A 15,536-nucleotide genomic window follows, 5' to 3' on the forward strand; every position below is an offset into this window, starting at 1 on the left:
CAGGGTAGGCTGTAGTGTCACTACAGTATAAACTGTAATGTCCTTCAGTGTCACTGTTAGATCCACTCTTATTCACGATGCTTGGTTTCAAAAGCTAAGTTGGTGATACCTGAAATCCTCAGACTGATTCTTAAAAAAAAAGCACCAGTGGGTGAAATCCTAAAATTATTTGTTAACTAATCAATCAGCACTCCACCCTATTGAGTAACTGTGCTCACCTCATGCAAGTGAAAAATTAAAAATGGCATATCCAGCATACATAAAACCAAAATTGAGGCTTCAAAACTGCTGTTCAAACTAATGGGTAATGTCACAGTGGATGTGTCCGTCTTTTATATACAGTCTGTATTCGGCTGTATGTTGTAGCGATCAGCAGAAGGGGAAGCTGGGGGGGGGCATGTGGTCTGTAACTCAACCACCACACCACAGGAGTCAGGTGAACATGTAAAACCACCATGAGGCTACGACTGTGCCTGACTGATTTTTATGAGTGTTGCATGAATGTATCGCTTTCTGTTTTTCTTTGTTTAATTTTCTGGATAATTGTTCTTTCAAACTGTAGCCTGGTGTTTTGGAATGATCAGTTTTCTCTGTGAGGGCACAAATGCAGTCACCTAGAGTCCCTAAAACATTTGAATAGCGCAGCACGTTTAACACTACCCGTGTGTCTGTGTCGTTTCTTTCATTAACCTTTTGCAGCTCGGACGTGAACTCTGAGCAATAACACCTCCCCTTTTCCCTCCTCAGTTTCCTGAATGTGGATTTTTTGGGATGTACGACAAGATCCTGCTCTTCCGTCACGACCTGAGCTCGGACAACATCCTGCAGCGTCTGATCTCCGCTGAGGAGATCCAGGAGGGCGACCTGATCGAGGTGGTGCTCTCTGGTAAGGAATGAATAATTTTAGTCCGTTTTCTTTTTTTTCCCTCAGCAGGTGGATATAATGTTCGAATTGATAAAAAACATTTATCAAACATGCAAAACTCCGAGTAGTGATGGAATCAAGTGTGCATACATAGCCAGAAATGCTGCAGCCCTACCCATCCACAACCCATCACTCCAATCCTGCCCCGTCGGAGTTTAAATGTAGCTGATCTGGTGTAACTGATCACCCCGTGCCAGCCAGTTTGCGGCCTTGCAGGGAGTTTATGCTAAATGTCGTCACAGCTGCAGGCCCATGGTGCACTTGTGGTGGTGTTTCGACTCGTCATACACCTCCTGATTTCTTTAACCTGACACATGTAGCAGTGTCTACATGATGCATCAATGCACGAGGATGGAGATGCTGAGATGGCACAGAGCAAGATCGCTGCAGCATTTGAACGAAATGCCGAAAACGTGCGTGACTGCTTTGTTTCCTGTTTCAACTTCTTCTTCTCCTGTTTTCAGTTCTGAAATGGTGTAATTTTTCTACTTGGAGTGTTTAGAAACAGACTGAGATAGAGTCCAGCTTTTATTGTCCCGTTAGTGCTTTTATTAGTGTTTCTATTTAGACTGAATGCCCCTTTTCTTGTTCTCTTGAGTGTACCTTAGGTTTCTCTTTTTTCTGAATTTCATGCTTGAGCATGTCCTGTATAAATAACATTCTTTCACATTTTTGTCAATAATCATTGTATGTCCTCCTCTGGTAGCTGCTGAGTCTTTCCCAGTTTTTAAGTTCTTTATTTTCAGACAAGTAGATGATGTCCCTGAGATCTTAGCCTGCTACAGCTTAGAAAGATGCACAGACATTAATGAGATAAGCATGAGTAAAGAAAGAAAGCATGCTGCAGAAACAGAAGACACACTTACAACTGCATGTTGTCGTTTTTTGTGGGATTTCTTTTTTTGGATTTTCTATAAATCATGGTTTAATATTTGGGAGCTCAGGACCATTTAAGGTATGAACAAGAATCAAAAATGATTCCAGCTAATAATAAATAGATTAACTTTAAAATCAGCAGTAAGAATAAAATAATTGTTTAAAATGTATCTTAATGAAAAACACGGTCGTTTATTAAATGAATCAAATTTGCCTAACCGTGTATTTGGTTTCACACTGAAGTCAAAGGTAAGTTTTAAACATTTAAATTGTATCTTTATTATGTATTTTCGCATCAGTTTCGTATCCTCCGGGTAAAATGAGGCTGGCACAGATCTCGTTTCCTCTCCACCAGCGCCGCCTCCCTGGGTCACCCCCGTTCGCTCTAAACATAATATTGTGCATAGGATTGTCACTTCCTGAAATGTGTCAACATGTTGGGCTGTGAAAACTAAAACTGACACCTTTACAGCCGAACACCCAGACGCAGAGCCGCGCCAGGTTTAAATTACACAGGAGGGTGAAAACGTATCGCAACCGCACAGGGTGCAAACCCACGACCACTTCCTCCTCCTCCTCGTGCACCTCTCGCTGCTACTGCTGCAAAACCCTGCAGAGCTCAGCTGGTTTATTTCACTGTTACCATTCGAGCTGCTACCAGAGCGCCAAGCGATCAAGATGAAACCGGCTCTAGTGTGATTCTTGCTGCTCGGTTGAGTTGTTTTCCAGCTTTTATACACACAAGCAGCACAAAATGGTCTGTGTGGTTGTGTATATATGTAGTACATACACATTACATTTAAAGTAGAGGAAACATTTTCAAAAAATGCAATAATTAAAGGTTGAAAATGCAAAGAACACATCCAATAACAAGATGTTTTTATGTGTTAGCTTGAAAAGTTCATCCTCATTTAAACACTTTTCTCTTCTCTTTACTTGCATATTTTAAATCCTGTGTAACTTCAGCTAATACTTCAGGGTACAACTAACACGTGAGGCTTTCTACTTTTGTAACCCCTGAAAGACGTGCCAGGCATTGACGTTTAGTGTATGTGTGACCATTTCTAGCGATAAATTCATTTGTCAGATTGTAATTCTGATACGCTCACGCTCAGAGCCCGAGCATCATCATTTTGGGGGACCATCTCCTGGCGCGGGTGGAAAGCTTCCCACAGAGACAGTCATAGTCTGACTGCGTGTGTGTTTCTGTTTCAGCTCTCGCCACAGAGGAGGACTTCCAGATCCGACCTCACACTCTGTACGTTCACTCCTACAAGGCACCGGCCTTCTGCGATGACTGTGGGGAGATGCTGTGGGGGCTCGTCAGACAGGGACTCAAATGTGAAGGTGAGGAAGCACTCAGGAAGCTTCTAGGCTGCTGACATGTCCGTTTCCGCTCAGAGAACCCCGAAATCTTAGTCCCGGGAACTGTTTTTCTAACACAGTGGCTAGAAGTTTTGTCCAAGGAACTTTACATCCCAGGTATTTTTATTCTGGGAGCATTTAGTCCCAGGAATTTCTTTTCAAGGAAGGGGTTAGTCCCACAGCTCTAACTCTCAGAACTTTTCCTCTGATATGCTGTGATGTACTTTGTCCCCTTAGAGTCTTTGACTATTTTTCTGTGTGCTGTGGCAGAAGACTCAAAGACCCAATAAATATAAAAAAGCTGTTATTTAAATGCTTAATGGAAGTGGGCAAAAATAAATTTTTTAAAAGAGTTCAGTCTGCATTTTAGGCTCGCCGTCTCCCGCCGGAAGGCAAGAGCTCATACTCGAGATGGAGGATGTGCGAGGGGTCCGATAGAGCTCTCCGTGCCAGGAAATTTTATTCCCAGAAACGCTTTTCAAGGAAGGGTGGTCGGAACAGTCCCACAAAACATTTTCTAATGGAAGGAAGAGACAGGTGGGCTTACAGACGGAGGAGCTGAATAAAACAAAACAGGCACTGCACCAAGGCTCCCTATAAAATAAACAGGATTATTTTGAACTATGAAACATGCAAAGCCGCTCTAGTAGAGCCAGAGATGAGTTTTTGGAGATGAATTCACACAAAAAATTGCCCCAAAAATGACCACAAAACAAATATATTTGTGCAGTTGCCAAACCCTAAGTAACAGAGAAGCAAATACGTAGAAAATATAGATGCTGTCCTAGTGTTTGAATTCACAGTTCTTGGCTTACATTTAAGTCTCATTTTCTCAATTTTCAGCAAAAAATTGTTGTTAGCAAAAATTTCATGGCTGTGCCGGCTGCATGTTCAAAGTGAGTGTTGGACCCTGCCAGGGATCTGGTTTGGTGTTTGAGTTGGGGTTTGGTGAAGCGAGCAGTATGAGAGTCAGCACATTAAAGGTTGTGGTTCTCTGCCACCACTCTTGGGTTGAGGTACAGTTTTAGCCCCGAGTGAGGGAGTTAGGGGAGGGAGCGAGGTCGTTGTGGCACTGGCAGCAGTGTGGGCGCTGTCCCGAACTGCTTTTACCCTCACCTGGTCATGAGCTCTGGTTAGTGACTGAACAAATGATTGGCAAATGCCTGCATCCAAAATGAGCTTCTGTGAGTGGGTGGGCTGAGCCGGGCTCAGTGGGTGAGGGGCTCAGTCCTCTGGATGGAGCTCAGAATAGAGCCATTGCACTCTTGTGCCAAAAAGCCAGCTCGGGTGATCTGGGTGTGTGGGAAGACCCAGAGTTACAGATCCAGGTCTCACTGGAGAGATGATGGGAACACCTTGGGTTAGTCTCCCAGGAGGAACTGGAAAATTTTGGAAAAAGTTTTGGAATATCTCGCTTGGCCTGCTAAGAGCAGTCTAACGATCATGAGCATAAAGTCTCAGATTTAGTCATCAGAAATCCTTTTCAGGATGTGTGTGCATTAAAATAGGCTCCTCACTATTTAAACATTAAGATGGGAAGTGATGTCAGTGATTCAGCAGGGATGTAATAGAGGTCCGGCAGGCTGCATGCTATTCCCTCTGAGTGACCGATAACTGGACCTTCAAACCTATAAAACTCGACTGTTTAAACCTCCATCAGAGTTCACAGTGATGTCATGTTTGCTTTAACACGTCTCATAAACTTTTATTTTCCCTGAGGTAACACGTGGTGGCTTCTCGGGTTTCCACCACGTCCACGCTGACCAAATCATCACCTCGAGGGGAAAAAAAAGAAAGAAAGAGGCATACACACACTCGGATATTCACACACTGGTTTTTAGACCTGATTTTAAAGCTGCAGCGGCTCGTCGACTTCCTGCAGTCATTTTTCAGACAGTCTTGTCTTTAACGTTTTGATCTCGGCGCTCTGTTGTGATGCCGAGCAGAGAGACACCCGAGCAGCTGATGTTTGGCTTCCGCTTGTACGTTTGAAATGGTTAAAAATGAAAAGTTCCCAAACCTGAAGCGACAGAAAAAAAATAGAAAAACAACCTTGATGGAAGAAAATTTTAGCTTTTTTTTTTTCCTGCACTTTTAAGCTTCAGATGTTGTAAACAGCTTTCTGAACCACATCCTGGACTCAATAAATTCTGTGTTTTTAAACAGATAATTTGGCTATGAGAAGATTGTTGGGCATAAATGAACCTTTAGAAGAGTAAATTAATACTTTGACACATTTTAATGCATTTATCTGATAAATAATGGGCCTTACTTTGGCCTTACTCGTACAGACAGATTGTTCATGAAGTCTGTGCTCCAGCTGTGAGCAGGCATCTGAATTCAATACAGCTTGTTGACCAGACGTGCTATAAAGTTGGTACTTAGTGCTGTCGTCGCATGACCCTACACTGGTTAATTTGAACCGTATCCATATTTCATATAAGCCAGTGATGTTGAGTAACCTGGTTTTGCATAGAAAATGGACAGAAAGGACTTAAAAGCCCGGCCCTGTCTGAAGGGTTAAAATTTCCTTGGTAAGAAAAATGAAAGGTTCATGCTCTGCTTTGGCCCTGCTGTGTTTTATCAAGAATCTGCATTCCTGAGGTTTAGTCTCGGCACATTTTAGCCACAAAAGCTACAAAATGACCCTCCTGCAGCACAAGACCAGAGATTTATGTTCAATTCAATTTTCAATTTAATTTTATTTACACAGCGCCAAATCACAACAACAGTCGCCTCAAAGTGCTTTATATTGTAAGGTAGACCCTACAATAATACATACAGAGAAAAACCCAACAATCATACGACTCCCTATGAGCAAGCACTTTGGCAACAGTGGGAAGGGAAAAACTCCCTTTTAACAGGAAGCAACCTCCAGCAGGACCAGGCTCAGGGAGGGGCGGCCATCTGCCGCGACTGGTTGGGGAGAGAGAAGGAAGACAGGATAAAAAACATGTTGTGGAAGAGAGACAGAGATTCAAAGCAGCTGAACATGGAAGCAAAGCTGCTGATTCACAGGTTTATCTGTGTTTCTACTCTCATCTGTGGTTGTGAAACCAAAAGAATGAAATCATAGATATGAATGATAGATATGATCTTTCTCAATTGTTGTTGGGGCTCTGGCTTAGAGAGAGGGTGAGACTAGGATGCCTCCCGGGGAGGGCCTTGGTCTCATCCTGGAAGAGCTGGAGGTACTGGGGGTGTCTCCCAAAGGCCGTGGGTCGGACTTGGTTCCTTTATTAACTTCGGGATCAGAACTTCAGTTGAACTGTGAATCTTAATGATGATTAATAATGATTCCTCTCCTGTGCAGGATGTGGACAGAACTACCACAAGCGGTGTGCGTTCAAAATCCCCAACAACTGCAGCGGCGTGAGGAAGAGGCGACTGTCAAACGTCTCCCTGCCAGGCGCCACCTTGTCTGTCGCTCGTCCACCTTCCACTGACTTCAGCCCGGCTCTGCAGGAGGAGGTGGGTCTGCTGCGCTCGCATGAAATCACTCATTAGTCGTATTCATTTTAGTTGGTTTTTTGGTTGTTGTTTTTTTTTTGTTGAATGAGTTAAAATGTATGCACAGACTTCCCTTGCAGTTGTGCAGCCCAGTACACACACACATACACACACACATGCACTTTCTGTCTGATGGCTCGAGGCAAACCGCTTGATTTTTCCATCCGGTTCAAGCCAACAAGCAGAGAGAGTCACAGTCAGATTCTCACAGGCTGAGCAAGCACACAGATCAGAGGGGGACCCGAGCACAGTCAGACCCATATACGTATCTGACCTGAGTGGACCCGAGCAGCATGTTGTGCAATCAGTTAGTCTGATTGATTAACAAGCAGCCAAGCTAGATTTTACAGATCCCAGAAAGAAACTGTTCCTTTAAGAGACCCGATGTGTGATCACGCTCGGGCAGCAGATCCTAAAGAAGTCTCACTTTCTTCATGGACATTTCAGATAATTTGGACTTTGTTAGGAGGTCTAGAGGTCCATGCACATATGGTGAATCAGTGAAGTGAGAAGGTGGATTATCCAACTGTTCTGTACTAATTCAGGCCCATTGTGTCACATGCTTCCTGCTCCTGCCGGGACAGTGCCCTGCAAGCTGCATGCTGTACAAGGACAGTCATTGTTCTTGTTCTCGTGGATGGAAAAGAGTTTGTCTGTACGCCGCTTTCACGATGAGTGAGCAAATCTCTAAATTTGATGTTTCAGATCAACCTCTGAAGCTCTGACTACTCCTTTCATTTCCTTTTAGTTAGAACTAATAAAAAAAAACATCACTCAAAGACAAAAACGAGAGAAACTTTCACCTAAAGATCAGCTGCGTGATCCCGCCACAGTCCAAACGCTCGCTCGTTAGGTTAATTGAGTGTTAGTTGGCTTTAGATGTGGGCGTGCGAGTGTCTAGTTGTGTGTCAGCGTGTTAGCCTTATGGTGGACTCAATCCAGACACATACAACAGAACGCAGAACAAACTCTACACTAATTCATGTTTTTAGAAGCGTTTGTGTGCTTGTGTGTTATTCTGTCTGTGAACACGATAGCTTGAAAGTTTTAAATGAATTCTGATAAAACTTAAAATTTGGCTTACATCCACCAAAAGCTTCCGGCCAACATAATGGTTTACAAAAATCCTCATATATGTCACGTTTGACCTCTGACCTCTCCTTTGAGGTCAGTAGATTGCTATAAAGAGTTAGTTTTTTAGACTAACAAGAACATGCTGTTGACCCGCAAGCTGGCCGAGTTGCTCCAGCAGATTGTGTGTCAGAAGGAGCTTCAGGAGGGCAAACTGCAAACCTCATAAAGTGCATTTAAAAAGAACAAAGAAAACTAAATTTAATACTTTTCCCTTAAATGTAAATGATGCTAGGAGAGTGAGTCACCTCAGCACAGATTTGTGCTTCTTGTTCACATTATGAACACAGAGCACCTTTACTGTGATAATCAGTAGATAAGTCTGCCAACACCCACGTGAAGCTGCGCATGCATGAGCGCAACAACATAACAGGCTCGCCTGTTTCCAGATTCAGCTGATTGCCTCTTTCAGGATGTTTGTGGTAATTAATAAAATAACTTGCATAAAAATGGAGAAAAAAAAGAAGACTGCATCATTTGTTGTTTATATTTGAAAGTTGAATCCACAGATGGTTCAGACATCTTGGTTCTGTATCGGTACAAAATACTATAAACTGAAGATTTGCCAGAGGCAGAAGAACTGAGATAAAATCTGAACTCTTGACCTCATCAGTCAGAGGATCTGGAAGCCCTGCTGGGAGAGGAAAGGTCACTGAAGCTAAAGCTGTTCTCAATGATCACTTTTGATTCTATGAAAACATTTCTGTCCTGGTGGAAGTCGTCTATTCCAGGGTGGCAGTGCCCTGCAGATATAAAAGATAAGGGTAGGAATTATTAAGCACTTTCTGCCTCCAGCGTCTAAGCGTGATGTCTTTTAATGATTAGTTTTTACATGAAGAACAAATTTAAATACAAACTAAAATGAGTTACTGAAGTGTTATTGGTCAGTTTGCTCTCTGTTTGGAAATCTGAGCATAAACAGAAAAATAAATCCTATTTCTTCTTCGCATTTTTGTTTCTGTTCCCCGCCCCTCTGCAGCGCCCTCTTCTGGGCGCCATGAAGCGCAACTCCCTGCTGAGCGGCCGGCCCATCTGGATGGAGAAGATGGTCCTGGGTCGGGTGAAAGTCCCCCACACTTTCTCCGTCCACACCTACACCCGTCCCACCATCTGCCAGTTCTGCAAACGCCTGCTGAAGGGCCTCTTCCGCCAGGGCCTGCAATGCAAAGGTGACGACACACACGCAAAAACACACACACAGGAAAGTCTTAGAAAACCAACAGTCCAAACTCCAGAGATATTCAATCTGCTGTGAAGTCCTAACCTTCCTTCACTTTTTTCTTAATCGCCCTGTGAAGTGTGTGGGGGGACTCTGCAGTACTCTGTGGGAACCGTCGGTTACTCTTCGTCACATGGTTATTCAAGAAGTTTAAAATGTTTAATATGTTTTTTGTATGTTTGCTTTTTAGACTGTAAATTTAACTGCCATAAGAGATGTGCAGCCAAAGTACCTCGAGACTGCCTGGGCGAGGTCGACTTTAACGGAGGTGAGTCGTTTTCACGTTTACCGCTTTAATCATCTGAAACCTTTGATGGGCAAAATTTAATATCTGCAGACAGATTCTGACGCTGTAGGCAAAGGACGGGAGATTTGCTCTTGGACTCTTTTTAGTTTCTTCCTGTTGTTGGATTTTTATTGACCGCTGAGGACACTTTGGTTTCATACAGGTAGAGAAGATCAAGGAGGAAATGCAATCTCAAAGCCGTCAGCTGCCATCTCATGACAGTTTATGCGATTAGGTTCTTCTGACCAGCGCAGGGAACAGGAAGTTGGCTATACACAGTTGTGCCCAGAGGCTAAAACAAAACCGTTAAATGGACAGTTAAATGGGTTCCCAACCCTGGCTACTGTTTATCTGTAACACCATATCTGATTTCCTTTTTTATTATTCATTGGAACATACGCCCTCCATACAACAATAAAAGACAGCAATTTAAATAATAATTAAAATGACTAACACTGAAAAGAAGTCAAAAGAAAATAATAAAAGATTACATGAATAAAATTAGAAAAACACAACACAGAATTTCTTGCACTCAAGGCAGAAAATATTTTTTAAAAAACCCTCAACTGAGGTTTTGATGTCAAAAAATTTCTAATTTTAAGTAATAAGTTTATTTTGATAGAAAAGAAAAAAGTGACTTCATTTCGCTCCCTGATTACCCTAACAATGATTTTCCTTTGGGTGACCTGCTCTACGAGACAATGAAATGAGTGGGGAGTCTATATAAGAAATGAAGGAGACAGAATCTCACGTTTGCAGAGCTCAGACTTTACACTGATCACGTCAGAGTATTTTTGATCTATTTTTGATTTTTATTTTTTTAAACTGGATTGAGAAACGTTTTCATTTCAAGTCTTTGGCATTTTACACCTAACCCCTACTGGCCATTAGAGGAACTGCAGCTCAGTGAAATCTCGGGCTGGAAGTTTTAAGACCTGTTCCCAGGCTCTCATGTTTTTCCTGTTTCTTCAGAGCCAGCCAGTCCTGGTATGGACTCAGAGGCGACGATGGAGGTGGACTGCGATGTGAACAGCGATGGAGGTCACAGCATGGACGAGCAGGACGAGCAGTCCACCGAAGACAAGATCTTCTTCGGGGGTCCCTGCACAGACTGCGAGAAGGATGACGAGACGGTCAGAACGATCAGGTGAAGCAGACGACTGGAACTGGTGACGGGCTTTAAAATAGCATTATAAAAATCTTAATTTATCCTCATGAGAAAATCTATTGAGCCTCAGTATTGGATGCTTTGTCATAAGTAGAGATCATGATATGTGTGATGTGAACAGGTTCGATTTCTCTCGGATATACGGTACAATTTCAAAGTGACGTCCAGTGTTGGATGGCATGTTTTTACCCCCGTCAGCAATAAACCACAAGCATGGCTCCACCCTCATGTGGTTTGTAACCGAAATCTACAACAAACGAGTGTGTTCAGTGTTAAGAGAGCCTAGAGCTTTAGAGAAGAGAAAAGAAGGAACTCCTCCAAAGACTTGCATGCATTTTATTTTTTTTATTTGAATCTTTGACATTCTCATTAGTATCGTATTTTTGTGTGGGCTTTTTTTCCTTAAAATGCTTCTTTGCATGTTTTTATTTGGTTTCACGCAGCCCGTCGACCAGCAGCAACATCCCTCTGATGCGTGTGGTCCAGTCCATCAAACACACCAAGAGAAAAAGCTCCACAGTGGTTAAAGAAGGCTGGTTGGTGCACTACACCAACCGTGACAACCTGGTGAGATGAAGCACAAAACACAGACAAACTAAGGTGTCTTTTGAGCTTTTTTTAGGCCTTTGGGTGCCTGACAAACACAGCTGGTCTGTTTGCAGGAACAACAACAAAAGCAGGAAATATCTGAATTCATTTTATAATTAAGTAAAAATATCAATCCAGTCTAATCCTTTGGCTTTGGCTAAAAGCTCTTAGGAGCAGCAAAAAATTCCAAAAAACAGACACAAACACTAAAAGCTAAAACATTTATAGGCAATATTCAAACACAAGACATATGAAACACAATGCAAATATAAAATTTGTACATTACACTGTAAGCACTAATTGGCTAATGTGAATAGCATTTTTCAATAATGTGCTTCGCTGTAGGAGTTACTGGGAGAAAGGCAAAGCCGTCACTAATCCCAGCGTCGTATTTAGAAAATGTAATAAAAGTGATGTTAATCTGCACCAAAATTTCAAACGTTCTTCCTTTTTTATTTGCTCTACCTCACTGCCAAATTTCAAATATTTCAGCTTGGTAGTTTTTGGAGATGAACAAACACGGGGCACTGATAACCTACGTCAGCTTTAGCACTGCAGTCTGGAAGTTCGAGGTGCTTCATCAAGTCAGTGCAGAAATTATTAAATCCATTTTAATCACTGAGCTTTGGTTTTGGTATATATCCACACAATCTGGAAACATGTTCTACATGCAAATGCTCTACTAGAAATGAACAAGCAGTTAAGTGCATCAGGTGAACACATCTATTGTCATCCAGGGAATTAAATTATTGGTCAATAAAAAGACTCTGTCCTACATATAGTACTGTTTGAAACGGTTTCTTGTACTTCAGATACTTCCATTTATATCCATCACTCAAAACCTCAAAGGAAAGTCTTTGATTACTGGAAACTAAAAGAGATTTAAAGATTTTTATTTTCTCTCTGGACTCAGATTCAAAGCATTCTCCCTAATGACAAGTTTTGTCTTTGCAGAGGAAGAGACATTACTGGAGGCTGGACAGCAAGAGTCTGACTCTGTTTCAGAATGAAAGTGGAGCCAAGTATTACAAGGTAGGAGACCCGGTGAGCCCCGGATCTAGTTTCAGCTGCTCGGCCAAACAAAGCAGCGACGTGAAGAGAAGAGCTGGAGGGAGTCGGGTTCATACCGTAACACAGCATGAACCTCATAAGACATTAACACACATCACTGTCTGCTTGTCCACTGTAATTGTTCCAAGAGCAGGTTGTCTATCATTGGTTGAAAGCTCTGTGTTGATAATGTAACTTAATATATTTAAAGAAAGGTGGCAAAGAAACATTAAAACTATCTGTTGTACCGACACTGACATTGAATAATGTGCCATTTACTGGCCATTTCAGTAAATGGCCTGTATTTGTATAGCGCTTTACTAGTCCCTAAGGACCCCAAAGCGCTTTACACATTCAGTCATCCACCCATTCACACACACATTCACACACTGGTGATGGCAAGCTACATTGTAGCCACGGCCACCCTGGGGCGCGCTGACAGAGGCGAGGCTGCCGGACACTGGCGCCACCGGACCCTCTGACCACCACCAGTAGGCAACGGGTTTTGGACACAACGACGAGACTGTCCAAGCCAGGGCTTGAACTGGCAACCTTCCGATTACAAGGCGACCTCCCAACTCTTGAGCCACGATCGCCCATTGTGATTGTAACAAGAACTGGGTGCATACGTTTGAATTTATTTTAGACTTTCTTTAATCCAAGGACAAACATATACATTCGCTCACTCAAATATTTTTAAGAAGTGGTGCTGATGTTTCTACAATGTCTTAAGTTCACGTTGCTAAGGCCTGTTAACTGTTGGTGATCACAATTGGCTTCAACTGGTGGTTCCTCTTTGCCAGCATAAAAGGATTTGTTTGACACCACTCATTGGACTGACCCATACTCAAAACCATGGAGAAGTCCAAAGAATTCAGTGAAGATCTAAAAAGGTCATCCAAGATTCAAGATCATTGTTCAAAAAATTGTTGTTTGGATATGTCACCACTTTGGTGAGGTTGGGAAGACAAACCCAAACTGTCACCCTCGGATGATGGACAACCCAGGAACCACCAAGGTTGAAGCCTGCCATGAACAGTCCACAGTGAAGTGAGTTTTACGTCACTAGACTGAGTGGTTGCTGACCAAGAAAGAAGCCCCCTCTCCAGAATCAGCACCATCAAGCTTGACTAAAATTTCCAGCTGCCCACATGGACACGCCAAATAACTGCTGAAGAAAAACTTTATGATTTATACAAGATAAAGAGCGACAGTGATAAGAGGTGTTTGAGAAGTAAAGGTGAGGTTTTCAAACCTACTGTAAAGCATGGCGGTGGTAACATCATGTTCTGTGCCAAAGTAGATGAAATAATAAACAAAAAATACTTCAAATCCACAGACGCTTGAAACTTGGATACAATTAGCTGTTCAAACAGAACAGGCTAAATTTAAGCTTCTGGAATGGGCTTCACAAATCCTCGACCTCAACCCCATTAAAGATTTGTGGGCTACGCTTTAAAGCCATGTCCATGCCAGGAAACCAACCAGTTTGAATGAATTCTACCAATTCTGCCAATAAAAGGTGTCAAATATTCATATTGAACCAGAAGCTTGTTGGTGGCTACCAACTCTGGTCAACTTGCTAAATATTGGGTGTGATGTTTATATCTGAGCCCGTATGTAGGCTTTTGACCATGTGTGAATGAGAGAAAATCCAAAATAAATTCAAGCTCATAATTCTTGTTTTTAAAGTCATTAAAGATGCATGCTGCACAGTCATTTAACTGGAAAAGCAACAGTTCAAAGAAGTCACTAAAAGACCCAAATTACCACGACATTTATGCCCATGACGAGTGCCTGTAAACTTTAGCAGCAGTGTGCTCACTGATGTGTTTTTAATGACAGTGCAGATCTGTGGCTTTTATTTATTTTTTTAATCCAATTTTGAACTTCCAAGTTGGACTAAATAATTTCCTTGAAAACTGTGATCACTGAATTCAGCTGCAGCTCCATCACTTCCCTCTCTCATACCTCACGTCCTTTTATCTTGCGCCTGCCGCCGACCTGTTGACCTTTAGCACAAAGCGCAGCAGAAATCCTCCTTTGAAGAGAAAGCCAGGGAGGAGGTATGGAGCACAAGGCCGGGGAGGTGGGGTGGTTGGAGGGTGGGGGATCTGTGGTGGTTTTTGGAGATGTCGGGTCGCTTCCCTGCCGCCTCTTTGGCTCACTGCCACACTGCCAAGTGCCCGAAGCTTCTAAGGCACGTCCTGCCTTTTAATCAGAGGATGAAAAGATGGTGATGGGAGGGCGTGGCTCGGGGTGAACTTGGCAAAAGGTTCAAATGAGTCCGAGGAGCGTGGAGACACCACTGAGCCAATCGCTCTTTTTGAAATGTTTGATCTGGCATGGTTAAGGGTTTGTGGAGGGGTGCAGGGTTTCTGCACTCTGCCAGAAAAGGAAGGAAGAGAAGTTTTAAACACTGACATTCAAAGAGTGTCTTAGTTTTAGCAAGGAGAGGAGAGGTGCTCGGATGGAGCCCTCTGGATAATTTCAAGACCTCATGGATGATTCTGACTCTTAAAGAATAAAATCAAATCAGAGAAGATATGTTCTATAAGTGCCGAAGTTCAAGTTCAGGCTAAAGGGACCTTTTTAGATTACTTCATCCACAAGACCCAGGATTTAAACTTTCTTTTTTATTCCATAGGAGATCCCCCTGTCTGAGATCCTGCAGGTGGAGCCGGCGCAAGACTTTGGCAGACTGCCTCAGGGTAGCAACCCACACTGCTTTGAGATCATCACGGGCAGCATGGTGTACTACGTCGGGGAGGACAACGGTGGCCTCTACCACAACCCAGCTTTGGCAGCATCTGGCGTGGGACGGGATGTAGGGCAGAGTTGGGAGAAAGCCATCCGGCAGGCGCTGATGCCCGTCACACCCAAGGCTAGCGTCGGCACGGGGCCAGGCCAGGGGAAGGATCACAGTGAGTAACGGACCCTCTTTAGTCTTTGGTCCTGTTCTTGGTTTTGCCTGTTCCTTCTGTACCTTCAGCAGGAAATTCAGTTTTGTGTAAAAAAAATACGGATGTGACCGCTGTGTCTGAAAAGCCAATGTAGAAGTTAATAGCCAAAAAACAAACAAACAAACAACCCCCCCCAAAAAAGTCCAGTCATTTTCTTTTCAAGCTCTCAATACTACCATGAACTGAATGGCTAAATAAATATAGAAGTGTCATAAACCTGCATTTATTCTAACGGCCAGCAGGGGGCGGTGGGTCTTGCTGCAATGGAACATTCTCATTTTTTTTAACTATGACTTCAGTAGATATGTTATGCTATCTGCAGGTCATACTGAAAAAAACAAACTAGGAATTAATTTTGTGAAGTATTGTCATTTCTAAGGTCAAAAATTGAGATTTAACCCGTGACTTATCAGACACAACTCAAAACACCAAGATGGCGACCGTGACAGTGTTTA

The 15,536-nt window shown here is 42.9% G+C and overlaps 1 protein-coding gene across 1 annotated transcript in view; it reads left to right on the forward strand.

Annotated features, from left to right (window-relative positions):
• LOC146559004 (serine/threonine-protein kinase D3-like) overlaps window positions 1-15,505 on the forward strand; it is a 44,772-nt gene extending 29,267 nt beyond the window's left edge. Inside the window, exons 2-10 of the mRNA XM_085247202.1 lie at window positions 748-886; window positions 3,017-3,148; window positions 6,480-6,637; window positions 8,787-8,976; window positions 9,217-9,294; window positions 10,285-10,459; window positions 10,924-11,047; window positions 12,023-12,100; window positions 14,766-15,505. Of these exons, the coding sequence (XP_085103328.1) occupies window positions 748-886; window positions 3,017-3,148; window positions 6,480-6,637; window positions 8,787-8,976; window positions 9,217-9,294; window positions 10,285-10,459; window positions 10,924-11,047; window positions 12,023-12,100; window positions 14,766-15,050 (1,359 nt within the window). The 3' untranslated portion in view covers window positions 15,051-15,505. The remainder of the gene's footprint in view (window positions 1-747; window positions 887-3,016; window positions 3,149-6,479; window positions 6,638-8,786; window positions 8,977-9,216; window positions 9,295-10,284; window positions 10,460-10,923; window positions 11,048-12,022; window positions 12,101-14,765) is intronic.
• The last annotated feature ends 31 nt before the right edge of the window (window positions 15,506-15,536 follow it).

The sequence above is a fragment of the Mchenga conophoros genome, linkage group LG15, assembly GCF_057382185.1.
Source record: "Mchenga conophoros isolate Kocher_MC1m ecotype Shallow Benthic linkage group LG15, M_conophoros_male_GT1.1, whole genome shotgun sequence".
NCBI classification, from domain to species: domain Eukaryota; kingdom Metazoa; phylum Chordata; class Actinopteri; order Cichliformes; family Cichlidae; genus Mchenga; species Mchenga conophoros.